The sequence below is a fragment of the Macrosteles quadrilineatus genome, unplaced genomic scaffold, assembly GCF_028750875.1.
Source record: "Macrosteles quadrilineatus isolate MER2022 unplaced genomic scaffold, UCM_ALF_1.0 Scaffold_8__2_contigs__length_117827958, whole genome shotgun sequence".
NCBI classification, from domain to species: domain Eukaryota; kingdom Metazoa; phylum Arthropoda; class Insecta; order Hemiptera; family Cicadellidae; genus Macrosteles; species Macrosteles quadrilineatus.
In genome coordinates, this window is record NW_026542601.1 from 30,259,163 (window position 1) to 30,275,136 (window position 15,974).

At 36.9% G+C, this 15,974-nt stretch overlaps 1 protein-coding gene across 4 annotated transcripts in view; it reads left to right on the forward strand.

Annotated features, from left to right (window-relative positions):
• The first annotated feature begins 6,341 nt into the window (after positions 1 to 6,341).
• LOC129001505 (BTB/POZ domain-containing protein 9-like) overlaps positions 6,342 to 15,974 on the forward strand; it is a 30,546-nt gene continuing 20,913 nt past the window's right edge. For 2 of the 4 annotated variants that reach the window (XM_054428822.1, XM_054428820.1), the window contains exons 1-3: positions 6,422 to 6,619; positions 14,397 to 14,536; positions 15,151 to 15,358. In XM_054428822.1, coding sequence (XP_054284797.1) covers positions 6,515 to 6,619; positions 14,397 to 14,536; positions 15,151 to 15,358 — 453 coding nt within the window. In that variant the 5' untranslated portion in view covers positions 6,422 to 6,514. Of the gene's footprint in view, positions 6,401 to 6,421; positions 6,620 to 14,396; positions 14,537 to 15,150; positions 15,359 to 15,974 lie in introns of those variants that run through there. The other 2 variants (XM_054428823.1, XM_054428821.1) reach the window with 2 other exon arrangements.

A 15,974-nucleotide genomic window follows, 5' to 3' on the forward strand; every position in this document is an offset into this window, starting at 1 on the left:
CGATGTCCCAACACTGTGCTAAGTCCTGGAAATACAAGTTAATCTAGGCTTAGGCTTAGAAGTACCGTTAGGCCTATAAGAGATACATCTACATATACCTTTTATTCGTCAGTTTGAAAAACAAACTCTTCAGCTTCAAGTGAGATGTTGATATTGTGAGTTTGTAGAATATGATTTCTAAGGTTTTTGTACCACCAGAGAAATTGTTGATTGCATTCTTTCTCGGGGCATAACAACTTGGACGAGGTAAGTCTTTTGTTAGTACCACTGTGCACATTTCTTTGGTGTCTTTTTAGTGAATACGCCGAAGAAAATAGTTCATTGCAGGTTTTACTTTCCATATTTAAAAATTAATCAAAGTTAACATAACTCATCCTTGGTCTAAGTTACTTAGACCTAAGTTAGTGCAAACTTTAACTCGAAGTTCGAGGTTGTGAAAGGAAACAAAACAAACAACCCAAAATATCTGTCAAACTGAGTGAGTATGCGTGGCAGTGGCAACTCCGTTAACGGTTACAACGTTACAAGGTGTAGTGACCGGGAACGGGAAGTAACGCAATAGGTTCTCAAAACTGCTACTGCTACTTTGAAAATAACAACAGTGACAGCTTTTGCGCATGCGCGACATCTGCACCTCCCCCTTCGACTAGAAGGTCGTAGACCAAGATGGACAGTAAGGCGAGGCCGGTGACACACTATCCTGTTTCGCCGGTCCGGTTAAACGGGATCAGTTTGGCGGGACGATTCAAACTCATGGGTTTTAATGGGAGCTGTCACATTGATGCAGTAGCGGCGCGTCGATGGGATCTACTGCAAGGTGCTGTAGCGTGGCGGGACGACCGGATGACGACGTGATGAAAAGATAAATACATGCAGTTAAATAAATTATGCCTGAACCAAGCCAAAACTCAAAACATCACTTTCAGTCTATCTAGGGAACTGAGGGAAGAAAACACTGTGAAGCTGCTGGGCTTCACCCTTGACCCTCAGCTTGATTGGAACGATCATATTGAAATCCTGTGTGGTAAGCTAAGTCGTGTAATCCATTTGCTCAGACGGTTGAAGGCTGACATACCATTTGAATTTGTTCGACTTGCGTACTTCGCTTTTTTCCATGCTCACATTCTGTATGGCACTAGGCTCTGGGGTCACTCCCCTGGAGTGCAAAAAGTCCTCAAACTACAGAAGAAAGCTGTCAGGGTCTTGTGTGGAGTCCATCAGCTGGAGCATTGTAAACCTCTGTTTGTTCAGCATTGTATAATGCCTGTACACAATGTATTTATTTACCAATGCCTGTTAGAGATTAAGAACAAAGAATCAGCTTTTCCATTGGTTAATAATGTTCATCATTATAGCACTAGGAACAATGAAAATATTTTTAGAGATAGAGTTAGACTAGATTTAACTCTCAACTGTTTTCCTGTTGCAGGAATAAGGTTCTACAATGCCTTACCCAAAACTGTAAGACAACTCTTACCGAACAAGTTTGCGACCACACTAAAAGCTTGGATGCTTGCCAATCCATTTTATTCCACAAAAGAGTTTTGAAATGCACAGCTTGTTACAATTGGGTTGAACCCACATACAGTAGTCTAGTAGAGGTACTACGAAATTTTAAATTTATTTTTTTCTGCCTTGCATGGCTTGCAGCTTGTAGTTTAATTTTTTTTTAATTTTTAGTATGCATGCATTGGTTTTGCATGTTTTATATAAATTATATCCTGCATGCGTTTATTTCTGCATTGTTATTGTTTGACTTAGCCTATTGTCTGTACAAACTGAATGGCCTAATAAATCATTTGAATCATTTGAATTTTTGAATCATTTGAATTTGAAATGAGTGCCGTCACACTGTCCTGTTTTCCCGCGCGCGTGTAGCATTTTCAACAAGGACAAGTTTATCGCGAATGTGTCCACGATCTACTTGCACTGTTTGCTTGCTTGCTTGTAGGTATCCCATTAGTAGCACGGGTGTGCCATGGTCGTAAAAGTTTTGGTCTATTCTTGATTTAAAAACTCTTCTACTGAGTAGTAAGGCCTAGTCGTTAAATATTCTTTAAGCTTGGATTTAAACTTCTCCGCATCTTCAATTTCCCTTATGCTAGCTGGAATTTTATTGTAAATTCTTATGCATGTAGGTCTTGGTCCATCTCTCACTAAACTGTATGAAACTTGTGGTACAGTAGAATCCCGCAAACTCGGCACTCGATAACCCGGCAGTCTGGATACTCAGCCATCACCTGGCTCAGAAAATTAGTGATTTTTTGAGTCCGAGTAAATCACAGACTCAAGCCAGCTTAAGTCAAATTATTCGCAACTGGTACTAAGGATTTTTTGTACTATATCTGATGACTTAATACTGACTTGTAATATAAATATAAATAAAAAGGTAGTTAAAAAGCTTAATAACTGTATTGTTCTTGTTTTTAACTCTAGTTCCCGATAACGATAACCTGGCATTTCACAAACTCGGCACCCTTCCAGTCCACATTACGCGAGTTTGCGGGACTCTACTGTACATGTAACATTTCCTTCTGCCTCGTTGAATAGTTATGGATTTGTTGATTTTTTGGGAAATGTTCTGGCTTCCTTTTAACTGTCACTGCAGACTCAAGAATGAACAGGAGCTGGCAGTGTGAGTATTTTCAGTTGTATAAAGATTGGTTTACAATGTGATAAGTAGGGTTCTCTCGCAATTGTTCTTACTATGCGTTTTTGAAGCAAAAATATACGCTCCGCTAAAGGACTATTCCCCTAAAATATCACACCATAATTCATCATGCTATGGAAGCATCCAAAATAAACTTTCAACAGTACAGCTTGATCATCTATAAATTGCAGCCTACGTACCATGTGACACACAGCTTTCAGTCTTGCTGCTGTGGCGTTCACTTGGTTCTGCCATTTTAAGTCACTATGCTATTGTCAGACCAAGATATTTAATAGAGTCATCTACAACGATACTAGCTGCCTCAAGGTGAAGAGTGGGGTGCTTTCAGGCTTCTTACGGTTGTAGAATTGTATAGCCTTATAGTTTTACTCCTATTCAGTATAAGATCGTTTTCTTTACACCATCCGCTCATTTCATTTAGGCCAGTTTGTGCCTTGTCTCTTAGCCTACCCAGGTCACTGTCCTGAACTAAGTGACTCACGTCATCAGCCAAGAGCCACACTTTCCCTTCAGTTAAAAAGTCGGGTAAATCATTGCCATATAGATCAGAAACAATTCTGGTCCAAGGGTGGAGCCTTGCGGCACTCCGGTGTTTATGGCAGGGGAAATTGTAGAACGGTAGTTTCTTGTTAGTCCATCAGAGCCTGAATATTTTATTGTTACAATCTGGTGTCTGTAGATAGGTAGAAATCCATTGGAGTGGCTTATCTTTAATTCCAATATTTGCCTGTTTAATTTTATGGGAGAGAAGGTCAAAGGCCTTTGTCATGTCATAAAACAAGCACAGGGATCCTTCGAACACATCCAGGTTGTCATGTACTGAGACTAATAGATCAAAAATTGCATCAGTTGTTGAACTATTTGTTTCTAAATCCATATTGTTGTGGTTATAAAAGATTGTTATGTGATAAAAAAAAGGATTAAGTCGTTTGAGGGAAATTATTTCAAAAATCTTAGAAAATGCACTTTGGACTGCCATTGGCCTGTAGTTTTTTACTTGATCTTTATCATCCTTTTTGTGGATAGGCACTACCTTGGTGTCTTTAGTTTACTAGGAAAAACTCCATTTTCAAAAGATTTATTTACTGTGGGATATACACTTTCAAGAGTATTCTGATAGGACTGAACGTGAGAAATGTTGGAATTTAGTTGGAGGAGAGATGTTCAGCAACTGATTGGAGATTAAATTAAAGGTGAAAGATGCTTAGAGTTATCGTTAATCTTTCTTCAGCACTGATTGAATTCCTGAATTGTGTACTGATCTTCGTTAAATGTGGCTTCAACCGCAGAGTAGCTCATCAAAAGATGTGATGGACATTCTTTAATAATTCAAAAACGTGCGAGGATATTGCCTTATACTTTGATAAAAACTCTTAAACTGTTCATCTATCATTTTCGCAATGAAAATGGTGTAACCAATAACGCCTACGTAGAGGGTCGAAATCGACGGTTACTTTCAAGGCTTAAGCAAATTCTTCAAACTGCGATAAATAGAATAACATTTTACAACTTTTGAGCATTTAGCTTTTTTTTCAATTTTGCCAAAAATGGCCGGCTTTGCTTTTTATAAACAATGCAGCCACGAGGTTCTATATTTTACATAATTATAACTTTTTTCGGTTTGGTTGCTTCCTTTGGACTAGTATAATTATTGTCATCTGAAATGGGCAGTTTGTTAGTTACATGGTTGTACAATGAAATTGTCAATTTTTGTTAGCATATTTACTTTCACATGGTTATTTTTATTATTGTAATTTGTTTTTCAAGAAGATTGGGATATTTCTAATGTTAAAATGGGATTTTGAGGATGGCCAGGGTTGAATGTCTTTACTGCTTGGGGTCTATCAAGCAGAATTTCCTAATAAATAAATAAAAATGCCTTTATTGATCAAGCGTTTCTCAGTACAACTGCTTTTCAGAACAACTCTCGTCATATTATAAGTAACAATAACTTAACTAACAAACAAATAAACAGGAACAATAACAAAACAGAAAAAAGAAAATCTGAATAACAACTAATCATAACAGTACAGCTCCTTAATTTTGGCTCTAAAAAATGGCAAGGCATATTTATTGAGGCCAGAGGGGAGGTCGTTGTACAGCTTTTGGCCGAAGTACGAGAAGCTTCTCCTTCCAAACTCAAGCCTCATACTCTTGGAAAGTGAAGCTGGGGACCTCCATGGCGGGTACTGCGCTGGAGAGAAATCCTCCCGGAAAGAGAGCCACTCAAGAAGGTACTGTGGCTCCTGTATGACAAGAGCCTTGTGCACCATGCAGCACGACTAACTCATTGTGTAGTATACCGCAAGGTCCTGGTACCCATTTGAAAATTATATTTTTTCACATTCCATAGCAAGATAAATAATTTCTGACGTTAATCCGTTCTTCTCAATTCCATTATAAGTACTCTCTAGGACTCTCGATTGTGAGTCAGTACATATTACAAAGTTGAATCCTTCAAGTTGTTTAATCAAACTCGATGGTTGGCTTTGTAGATGACAATTAGTTCAACTGAATAGCTTGAACAAATTTTGTTTATACTGTATTTTTCGATAAAGTTTGCACTCTGCAGATGGAATCGTGACAGCCGCGCCAACTCCTTCTATATTGATTTGAAAATCCCGCCCGAGTGGTGAGCGTTCAAACTGTGTATATACAGTGTGTAAATTATGTATTGAAACAAATCTGTGTTTTTTAAACTGAAAGAGATAGAAATATTCTGTTCGTGGCATTGATTGTAACAAAGGTTCCGCAATTTTTTACACCAACAAAAATTGTTCACCCCTTTAATAGCAACCCCTATTGAGTGACCCCTCATTTTAAAGGGCTTGTCAAAAGAAACGCAATGACGCAAACCCGAAGTGAATATCTCACCCCTAGCCAAAATGGCAGGTATTCCAAAATGGGTGCTTTTTCACATAAATCAAATTTTGGAATACCCGCCATTTAAGCTAGGGATGAAATACAGTATCTACCTTGGGTTTGCGTCATTGTGTTTCTTTTGAGAAACCCTCCAAAATGAGGGGTCACTCAGGGGTTTTTTTTTAAAAATAAATCACCCTCACCCCCTACCCCGTTAAAGGGTTGAACATTTTTTTGTGTAAAAAATTGCGGATTCTTTGTTAAAAATCAATGCTACAAACAGAATATTTCTATCTATTTCAGTTTAAAAAATACAGATTTGTTTAATACTTAATTACATACTGTATATTAGTATATCTGGTTTTTTTTATAGGACGCTAAGCACGAGCCTGGGATTGTTTTTCACATTACTTCAGGCTAGACCTAGGGGTTACGGCATTATCACTTGGATAAAATCCATTGGTAACTTGGCGGGGATCGAACCCGGGACCTCAGTGACTGAAGTTCCGCGCTCTAACCACTACGCCAGCTCGTTCCCCAGGTTCCCAGTATATTCTAGTTGGATTGGATTGGATTGAACGAGGGTCGAGGACGAGAGGAGGAATCGAATAACGGATATGACCATTGAGAGATTGAGATTGAGACCAGTCGACCTCGCTCGACTCGACACGCTCCACCACGCTCGACTCAACCAGTCGGAGTCGGAAGTCGGAGTCGACCGACGCGACGACCACGTGCACGTGACGATTTCATTTCCATTCAAGTACTCATTTCTTCATACAGCAAGAGCAAACTTCAAGTCTTTCAGTCTTTGTGAAGTGATCGTGCCGTGATGTGAATTTAAGAAGGATTTTATTATATCTTAAAGTTTGAGTTGAAATTTTCTTATCTAGCTTTGGCTTAACATAGCACATAGCACATAGCCAGCCAGCCTAACTTAGGCTAGGTCTACGTACTAAGTAGTCCTACTAACTAACCAAAATGGAATCAGTCCATCCTCCTCCCAACTTTATACGGTTTTTATTTTCATCCAAACCAAAATTTGACTGCTATTTCGCAGTTAGAAGAGAAGGTCAGGAAGAACCAGTAAGTGTCTTATTCCTATTAACATATCGACAGATTTTTTATCTTGTCCCTTAGAAATTCTACTAGGCTCACAATTGGTAATAACTTGCGCAGGCCCATTAGGCCTAATATATTTTCATCAACCAAGCTAGTCTAGGCCCTAGGGATGAGAATTGATAGGTCAACCATTGGTGGTCACCTAAATTATTAAAGCAAAGAAGGGTTAGGCCTAGGCCTACTTCTTGGATCTATTTTTAAAAGTATACATCTAAGTTAGGCCTGGTCCAAGTCAGGGCTCTCCTACGCCTTCTTTCACACCAGCGTGGTGCGGGACCGTCCCGCACCGGACGAAGCTGTTTAGACTATTGAATCATATGGGAGCTTTCACACCAGTGCGGGTTGACCCGGACAGACCTAAACCTCTGTCCGGGTTGAAAATCACCTGCACGAACCTAAACTTCCAATGCGGGTTGAAACCGCATGAATAGTTTTTATATCATGGGCTCTTATGTATGCTTTCACACTTGCGCGGGACGGGCTGGTTTCACCCTCACATAAATCAGTATTTTTTACAGTCTGCGTGGATCAGTGGTTGAGTGTGGTTGATTTTGTAATACTCTTGTTAACTTAATAGGGAAGTTTGTTGTTTTTGGTATGGAGGTTAAAATTTATATAGAGCTGATTAGTTTGGCCAATGGTCAAGCTTTATTTATATTTTGGTTTAGTTTGAAGGTGCGTATGACGAGACCCCCACTGCAGCAAACCATCTATCATTTGCATGTTTAAATTTTTACAAACTATTCTACAGATGTTTCAGATACGTTACCCCACAGCTGTCAACATAACTTTAAATACAATGAATCGACATTTTTACACATACTGCATAGATCCAATTATTAAGCAAAGGGGGCACTGTATTTTATTTTCGGATACAACAAGCAGCATAACCAGCTTTCTTTTATTTATTTGAATGAAATATATCAAAAAATCACAAAGTTTCAGCCTGGAAACGCCCGGATCCGGGCAGCTAGTGTAAAAGGGCCTTGCGGGTCGTCCCGCATCGACGGTGAGGGACGGTGCCGCACTGCGCTGGTGTGAAAGAAGGCTACCTCTTTTAAGATACCGTACCGTAGCCTACTCAAGGTCCACATTGACAATTTTGGATCAGCGCGAAACTAGGGATCTTGCGATAAATACCAGTAGGCCTACTATCGATACCAGTTGGTAAATCGATATTTTTATTGTGACATCTTTTCTACATTTTTTTATTGTAAAAACTGTTGGTATTGTATTGGTAGGCCTATCGGTTGTTCCGATATTTACTTGGTATCGATACCGGTACCAAGAGGTGTGGAGCTCAGGACACCGAGGCCGTTATCGCGTTGCGCGGACCTGACCGTTGACCCTACACAATCACTGATACACCACTTTCAGTGACTGACTAATACACCACACTCCACCTCTCCTCTTCAATCTTCACCAGATTTTATAAATTACCTCTGTTTGCACAAAGAGTTTTTTTTTACCGTCAATTTGTTCCAGAACACTAAAAATTCAGCTTCAAGCAAGACAAATAAAAAAAGTTTAAATTATACGATTTTTTCTCCATATAGGCCTGTTTTTTACTTTCCATTTAAATTAATTTTTTCGCAACTCGAGTCTACGCACAGGCCCTGCCTTTGTAGACTGTTTCCTTTCTTATAGAATGTATTTTTGTTTGTTTACACTTGTATTTACTTATTTCTACAGTACCTATATAATTTTTGTTTTGTTATCTAGTGAGTAATATTTTGCTGTTTCATATTTAAGTAAAGAAAAAAAAATACCATGTAGGCTTACTTGTCTGTAAATAATTAATTAATGGGAAATAAAATATTATTTCAATTATTATTTCATTTCATTCATTCACTTGGCCCTTAAATTAGGACCTACCTAATTGATTTTTTAAATTCAATTTAGGCTAGTAAATAATATTAAAATGATCAGAATTTCTACCACAACCTTAACCTTTATTGCAATGTGTCAATTAAAAAAAATAATTTTCATTCTGGATTTTGTGACCATGGGATTTCAACATACCAAATGAGACATGAAATAGTCAGACCATCTGAGACATGATTAAATGCTAAACTATAAAATGGACTATGAATGTGAGATACGGCAGATTGGCAGTACTAAACTATTTCACAACTAACACAAACAATACAAAACATTTTAGACTACTTACTTACACATGTTGACACATTTAACATTCATACCGACAAAGATTCACACACGAACGAACATTTAAAACATGACCCCTAGCATTGTCTGACCAAGCGGAATTTTCATGACAACGGTTTTTTCACTGTGTAGGACAAATAATTCCTTTTTTTCGAGCTGGCGTTATTGATTCAATTGAAAATACCGTCACGACAATTTATGACTCAATAAGAAATTAACATTTACTATCGATTTGATGCATGTACGAATTTCCTTACGAACACAACAATCAATCTGGCAATCTCAACTGTCTCGGTTTAAAAGTAGTACCTAAAACACTTCCCCCAATTGCAGTTAGGCGAAATTTAGACAATTACGATCATTTGATGCATGTACAATTTTCACCCGAACGCGAATTTCCGAGCTACGAATTAGATAAAGATTAAATTGTCCTACACCGGCAACAAGCGACCTTCTTGTTGATGGCGCTGCTACGAGTGACTTGCGCGTGGCACAGTTTCAGTCCTCCCCTCTCATCTCAATCCGCGTTACGTCATGGTTGGACAGACTTGTCCGTTGCCTTGTCTCAGATTTTAAACCTTTGGGATTTAAAATCGGCACACTATTTAACATCAAATTAAACAAATAAATATGATACTTGATAGTTTTTTTGACTTAATCTTTTTTTTCAATTTAGGCTGATAGTAAACACAAATGTGTGCGTTGGTAATGTAATAGAATTGTCTATTAAAAAGATAAATTATTCAGGCCTAGGGATGTTGCGATACCACTGTCTTTCCGATATTTGGTATCGTTACTGTCAGTAACTTATAGCCTAGTATCTATTCGATACCAGTGACATCATATTCTGATTAATAAATAATGGTCTATATAAATAGGCCTACCTTATAGGCCTACTGTCAAAGTGATGCTTTGTAGGATACTGCAGTTTCATTCCCTAAAGGAACTTCCATCAGAATCAAAATCACATTAAGTCACATAAATCATGGACGAACACACAAACTTGTGTTTTTCGGTACTGGAGTTTTTGAAATGTCTATGTGTTATGTTCGTATGTTTGTCCATGATTTATGTGAATGTGATTTTGATTGATTTTTACCATTACTTCCTCTGGAATGAAATTTGGTTGTCTTTTGAAGCCTAATGAAGTTCCTTTAGGGAATGAAACTGCAGTAGCCTACATGGACTACAAAGGATCACTTTGACAGTATAAGGTATTTAAACCATTATTTATTACTATAGGCCTACCAGTGATCCGGTGGCTAACAACATGAAAATATTCTGATTCACTGGTCTTTAATTAATGTTCACTTGCTCCAGTACAGTACAGCCAATATAGGATTTGAACTGCTAAGAACTACCTAAGTTAATTTTAAATGTAAAAAGTTCATAAAAATTAACCAAACATAGCCAAACTTTGTTTTCAATTTTACCTTCGAGTAAAAGATCAAGTAGGCCTACCTTATTTTCTAGGCCTATATAATTTATCTTTTTAATAGTAAATTTTATTACATTCCCAAAGAATACACACATTTATGTTTACCATCAGCCTAAATTGAAAAAATAGATTTACCTAGTTAAAAAAAACTGTAGTGGTGTCATCTATATTAGTTTAATTTGATGTAAAAAAATTCATGGTTTAATTTTATTTGCTTAACGTTGCTAACATTGGGTTGTAATAAAAATAACTCTTTGCAACCAAACCCTCAAGTTTGACCATTGACTATACATGTTTTACTTTTATATGTTACCTATGTAAAGTTCCATGAATGAATAGTGAATCATAATTTACTCAAACCACATATCAGATAAGCTAGACATAGAAACTAAATATTTGGGTGAAAATATGTTTTTTTTTTATCACACTGGTGCTCCAACATTTGAAAACAACCACTCAGAAGGCACGAGCGTTTACCATTTGCCTCAGATATTACCTTCCAATTCTTACGATACGATACTGGCCTCTTGGTATTGATACCAAGTAAATATCGGAACAACCGATACTGATACGATACCAGCAGCATCTTAATATCTCTATTCAGGTCTAGAACATAAGGTAGGCCTACTTCAATTTTTACTTGAAGATAAAATTTAAAACAGATGTTGTCTATGTTTGGTTAGTTTTTATAAACTTTTTACATAATTCGGTAGTTAGCAGCTCGAATCCTATATTGGCTGTACTGTACTGGAGTGGGTAAACTTTAATCAAAGATCAGTAAATCAGAATATGATGTCACTGGTATCGAATGGATACCATACTGACGGTATCAATACTTAGTTCCGATACTGAGCCGGTATCGATACTTCTTTTCGATACGGTATCGATACTAAATATCGAAAAGCACTGGTATCGCAACATCCCTAAGTGAAACTGACAATAGATCAGCAATAACTCCCTCTCTTTCTCTTATCACCCCTCCGACAATATACGTCACAGCAAAACGTCACTACTAAGATAGCGTCATAGCCTGACTGCTCATAACAAGCGTGATAAGTTGTGATCTCGAAATAATCGTTGGCGGGATTTTTTTGCGAAACACTGCCAAATGGCATTTGGTGGTACCTGCGCAGGGTTGAGTATGAAGGTACTGTCTAATATGTATGAATAAAACGGTACGCTGAATGAAATTAAACAACTATTGGCATGCATATGTGAACACAGTAAAAGCATTATTACCTATTGCAGCAGTATACACTTCAAAGACTGGTTTATTGAAAGATATTAGCATCTCACTTCGTTTTTCCCTCTTATTTTTCTTAAACACATGGTTATGAAAAATAAATGACATAGTGTAAAGAAAAAAATAAAAAAGCTCTTTACTACTACTTTTATATATTTAAATATTGTATTTAAATATATTTACTCCTTGCAATGCTCTTTAATGAATTCTTTACAAATGTTGGTTGCCCCTAGGTTGGAAGAACTCTAGAAAATAAAAATATCAGACAGAGCTTTTGGCAGTGGAAGCTTGATGTTATAAAAAATATGTGTGGGCCCTGCAAAATATAAATATTCCCCAAAGGTCCTTAGGGGACGCCCTTGGTACTGTTATGGTTCTTCCAAAAATGTGATACCTTTAATGAGAGCAATTTACCAGTCTTAATTCTACACTGAATTTACTTGCTCACTACTACACTAGTGTTTAGTGTTGCACTTAAAAGGTGAATCTTTTGCAGTGGCGTATTATTTACTGAATTACCTTTTGTTTACCAACTAGATACTATAGCATGTACTGAATTACCAAGGTTATTGAGAACTAAAAAGTGAGTAACAATTTGATTTATTGAGCAGTATTAAAGAATTACAATGACTTCGTTTGACAATTTCTGATTGTGTTGTGTAATATAAAATATGACCTTGAGTGACACAATCAGACTGAATTGATTTGTTTGAAAACGTTGAACGGATTTATCAAAGGGGAATATTTGGCGCGGTTTCACACCGATCTCGAAGGTGTCAACGGGAGAGTGGTATTTAATTTAATTTGAGATGACCAGTGCCAAGCAAGTCCTGTTCGTTGGCCAACGATGTAAATATGAAGGTCGATTCTCGAAGGTCAACTGATTAAACATTATTGCGTTTAATCGTAGTATTTATTGGAACGTCGATTACTGTTTTATAGCTAATTTGGCACTTTGGCGGTTCATCTATATGCAAGCTGACACAATCCTCCGACAACACTTCCGGATTCAGCCGAACCAGCTACCTAATCCCTCCTTTGATATTAATTTGATTCCCCAGCTTTAAATACTGATTGTGACACTCTTTAACGAACTGTACCTTTAATAATGACTCTGTGCAAAATTCAAATACTATATAAAAATATTACAAAGCAACTCTGAATTACCCTATAAAAACATTTTCATCCATTTATTCTTAATGCTATTGTATTACCACAGTCTAATAAATAAAGAGGATTGTTACAATATGAATGGATATGAAAATCAGCTAATTGGGATCGAACCGGGGAACATGTGCTTATTCTACATGAATTAACAAAGCAAGACAGGAAAATTTACAAAAGTGCGACTCACTGAAATCTAAATTTAACAAATAAAATGACACAAATTACTTACAGTTTGGACGTCCACAAATATAACACAAACAAAGGGGAAGGGATTGGGAAATGTAACTAGCCGGTATTCTACAAGACGCGATCAATTGAACTCGTGAAACGTTTGAGAAATTTTCAAATGGCGGACTGCGTTTGGCCGGTAACGAACTTTTGCACTTTTTGACAACGACACTGATTCTAATTTCCGATCGCGAGGCAATTATATCCCTTAGGGATATAGGCTGAACGACTTTAAGGAAATTTGAGATTGCCCGACCAAACGCCGCGAAATGAATTTAATTTTCACAAACGAAAGTGTTACCGAACTAGTTACGTTGAGATTTGGAGAGGGACTGATACTACTGGAAACAAGTGACCATCCGACTAGACCTTATCCCCTCCACTTCTTTAGTGCGTGGTGCATTCTGATCTATACTGATCTATTGTTCAAAACAGCTGACTGTTCTTCGCGTTAACTTGTATTGATTTGTTGCCTTTTACAACAAAATCGGTACAATAGTCATGGTAAGCCCACTCTTTACTAATGTAGCTATTTAGCCTGGAATGGTCCTCATGTGACCTCAGCTGAACGATGACGCTATTACCTACACAAATTAACTAGCGGCCCGGCTAAGTTACCATTTTAGATAGAGAAGAGATAGCAAACTCTGGTTTTCACTATTCTTTAAGTTTTCGTAAACACTTCAAAATGAGGTCTCACTTGAAGGGGGTTTACATTTAAAATTTTTGAGTTGTCCCTGAAATTCCCCCTTTTTGAGGGACACTAAAAAATTTCAAAATCATAAAATGAAACTTCCTGCTAAGATTGTTGGGCCACCAAAAGGATATCTCTATATTTACTTCGAAAATATTAGAGGGGGGGGGGGGTTGACTTTTTATTCACTCTGTATATTGGCTACAAGTAATAATGTAATAATAGGGTAATATCTATATAATTAATACGCTACATGAAACTTTGTCGGTTGAACTCCTCCGCCATTTCTTAACCGATTTTATCCATTGACGTCTCATTGGAAAGAGCGTGTCGCGTAGATTTGCAAACTGGCCTTACATTTTTTAAATAGTCCCTTGTGCTCTGCCCCAGTGGCTTTGAAAGTTCCCATGTTATCCTTATGAAGAACATAATTGTTTACATTTTGATCAGCTGTATAATTTAATTGCTGTTATTTACTTTTCAATTCAACGAAACGCATTTGGTACATTTTACTGATTTTGTTGAAATTAAATATTTCCTACTTTAATTTACATTTGTGTTTAAATAACTACTTTACTTCTTTGCAATTGCTCGATTTCGAGCAACATGTACTTTAGTAAGTAATATTTAAATACCTGCCTATATCTATTCATAAAAAATAACTTAAGTTTTTTTCATGCTAAAATCATGAAAACTGTTCAGCAACACACCTAACAAGTGTTGGGCTCTGCTTATAAAAATGTCAAACTACAACTGTTATTATTAATTAATTGCACATTACTAATGTCAAATTTACCTTTTTAAGGAAAGGATTGGAGCTGTCAAGTTGATGTTGATGGCTCACAGTGAAGTTTTCAGACTAGAATTAGAAGACAGTAAATTGGCTGAGAAGAAAGATGTTCCTATCAAAGACATCCATCCTGAAACCTTCAGGGGAATGTTGAGGTGAGTTGATTGTAAACTACCTAATTATGGAACTTAGCGATTCCATGTCCATCCATCCAATTAATTGTTTTTGGTTGGAAATAATTCATCAAATTTAATTTATATTTAATTACCACACTTAAATTGTCAAATATTTGAAATATTTATTTATCCCCAGGAGTGGGCAATAATAATGTTTGTGACTCCTAAAGGTGTGTAGTAAATGTAGGCCTAAATGGAATAAAATATAATATATATATATATTTGTTTTTTTAGAGGTTGGCAGCCTCTTTTAACTTTGCATTTGCCCGTACACATAGACCAACTGCCCGTGCGTGGAACGTATCCAGCAAAGCAAGGGGTGAGCCCGTACAGTACAAAGGTGAACTGTAGGCCTACTGATGACATGTTTTTGGCAGTGACCAGGATCCGAACCCACGACATCGCAGCCTTGGGCCCGAAGTCTGTGACGCTACCGACTGAGCCACCGACTCACCATTCTTTACTAGATAGCGTATTAATATTGTCCTGAAACTTAAAATTTGTATTAGCAATAATTTAAATATTGGTTTTAAAATCTTGTTAATTACCTACTGTCATCTAGAAGTAAGTTACACAATTTTAACCTGTTTCAGATATGTTTATGGCTATGACACTACTGCTACAATGGAATTTGATGAGGCTGATAATTTACTGTATGTTGCGGAGAAGTATTTGATGAAACCTTTGAAAGACAGCCTGGCTGCTAGACTGATGACTCTTTTGAACAAGGACAACATTTGTTCCCTGATGAACAACCCTGCGTGTTACACTCATCTGGAGTTGGACTCTGCCATTACCAAGGTTATTTTGAGTGTCTTTTGTACATAGACTTTCGGTATGTAGAAATTAGATGTGTGAAGTAGATTACACCTTAAGCATTGAGTCTTGGCCACGACAGAGCTTTTTGTTAATTTTCAGGTTATGGCATGATCTCCTAGATATTGAGTCCTTGAAAGTTTCCCACATTGAATTTTTTTTAATTGAAATGTTTTTAAATTTCCTTTTTTTTAATTAAAATTTTTTATTAAAAATTATTATTTTTTTATCTTGTCTCGAAAATATCCCGCTAGTATTTCAATCCCGCCCAAAGCCTCGAGATAAAAAAATGTTGAAGTTTCGGTTCTTGTCCATCACTAATTGACAGTAAAACAATGTGTAGCCTACATAGCCCAGACAATTTTTTAAACCCAAAGCACTTGACTATTTTACAACTTGCAGATGCATGTTCTCTGTGAAATAGAGCTGCTTTTTCCGATGGATGAAAAAATACCATCATCATTATATTGGGAGTAGTTGTAACATAGAAGAGGTGGTGGAAGAATATTTATAAACGTAACAAATAAATTAATCAATCACAATGTGACAACTAACTTGGATGCGAAAAAAATTAATACTATTGATTTAGATTTTGTTGCAA